The following is a 1,642-nucleotide window of genomic DNA, read 5'->3' as shown; positions in this document are numbered from 1 at the left end:
CACACGGTCATTGATGGTATGTAAAACTTGCTCTCTTTCGTTCCACCCTTTTCCGCTAGAAACAACACTCACGCACTCCCGCGTACCAGTGTGAGTACTGCCCGAAGGCGTTCAACAGTGACAGCTGCTGGAAAATTCACATACGGGCGCATAAGGGTGAAAAGCCGTTCCCCTGCAGCATTTGTGGGAGGACTTTTGGAACTCCGTACAACCGCAAGGTTCACGAATTGCGACACCAGAATAAGCGAGATTATCAGTGCGACAAGTGTCCGAAGGGCTTCTTTTCGCCGAAGGAATTGCGCTCCCACCAGATACGGCACATCAAGGTTGGCCTACGGACCTTTCCTCAGTTAGCAGAGCTACAAGAGGCCGAACCAGCAAAAGAGGAGCTCCTGTCAAAGGCGGAAGGCTTCTTCAATGATCATCTTTACGAAACGGTAGAGAAGCAGTGCCCAAAGCAGTTCTCTTGCTCGAGCTGCTACAAGTCGTTCCACGATAAATCGCAACTTCGGCTACACGTTAAGCGAATGCACAGTGCGGTCTCTCTAAGCAAGTCCAACGTGCGGTTTCCAAAGATTGATAGGGAAACTGCTGAAAAACAACTGGCCTCGATTCTTTATTCTGGTACTTCGTTCGTGTGCGACGTATGCGCAAGAAGTTTTCGAAGCGGCCGAGGTCTGCGGCAACATCTGTATGTGCACATCCGTGGCGTGAAGGTGCATCGCTGTAGTCGTTGTCCGAGAGTGTTCTTCCAGATCGGACACTTGCAGGAACACGAACTGACGCACACCGGCCAGAAACCTTTCAGTTGCCCCGTCTGCGGAAGATGTTTCAATCGAAACTATATCATGGAACGTCATCGAAGAGAACAACATCCAGAGGAAATGATTGCGGATGGTTCACAGGAAAGTAACCCGGAAAGCGAACCACTAATTGTAGACCTCGATGAGCCTCTTGAGACGGACTTTGTACAAGATTCAGTAGGAATCGAGACAAGAGCGATGGACCGAACAGATTTACTAATGTTGAAAGTGAACGGGGCGGAAGCAGGGAACGAAACGAACACTGATGCGAACAGTCCCAAAAAAGTGCGAAAAAAGGTTCGATTTTCGGACGTATTGGAAGTGGAATACTTCAATCCAAATGAGTTTCATATTCCGAGAACACCAAAGCCTAGTAATAGACCAGGTATACTCAAGGGGAGCTTGAAAACCGGAAAAGTATCACTGAAACCGTCACCAGAAACCAGCGCCGATTTAATGATGCAACCAACGCCTGCAAACAACACCGGACTAGATATGGAGACGGTCGCTCTAGAACAACAAAACTCAAGCATTTCGGAAAGTGCCTTTACTCTGCCAGAAGTTAATCCAGAACTAAATCCCATTGACGCTTTTAACAGCACATCTACTATGCAGGAAGATGAAACAATATTTGAATCAGAACTAAGTGGCACAGACTGTATGAACAGCACGTCTACTATGCAGGAAGATGAAACGATATTTGAATCAGAACTAAGTGGCACAGACTGTATGAACAGCCCGACAAATCTGCAGGAAGATGAAACAATATTTGAATCAGAACTAAGTGGCACAGACTGTATGAACAGCCCGACAAATCTGCAGGAAGATGAAACGATAGT

The 1,642-nt window shown here is 47.2% G+C and overlaps 1 protein-coding gene across 1 annotated transcript; it reads left to right on the top strand.

The window, feature by feature from the left end:
• Positions 1 to 59: 59 nt before the first annotated feature.
• LOC128277113 (zinc finger protein 492-like) lies at positions 60 to 1,599 on the top strand (the record flags this gene model as incomplete). The annotated part of the gene is made up of 1 exon (XM_053015563.1): positions 60 to 1,599. A coding segment is annotated over one exon (1,540 nt), but the record flags the coding sequence as incomplete, so codon positions are not given.
• Between the last annotated feature and the right edge of the window lie 43 nt (positions 1,600 to 1,642).

The sequence above is a fragment of the Anopheles cruzii genome, unplaced genomic scaffold (genome assembly GCF_943734635.1).
Source record: "Anopheles cruzii unplaced genomic scaffold, idAnoCruzAS_RS32_06 scaffold04025_ctg1, whole genome shotgun sequence".
Taxonomy (NCBI): Eukaryota; Metazoa; Arthropoda; class Insecta; order Diptera; family Culicidae; genus Anopheles; species Anopheles cruzii.
Note: the sequence above shows the minus strand (reverse complement) of the source record. Positions and strands in the feature narration are given on the sequence as shown.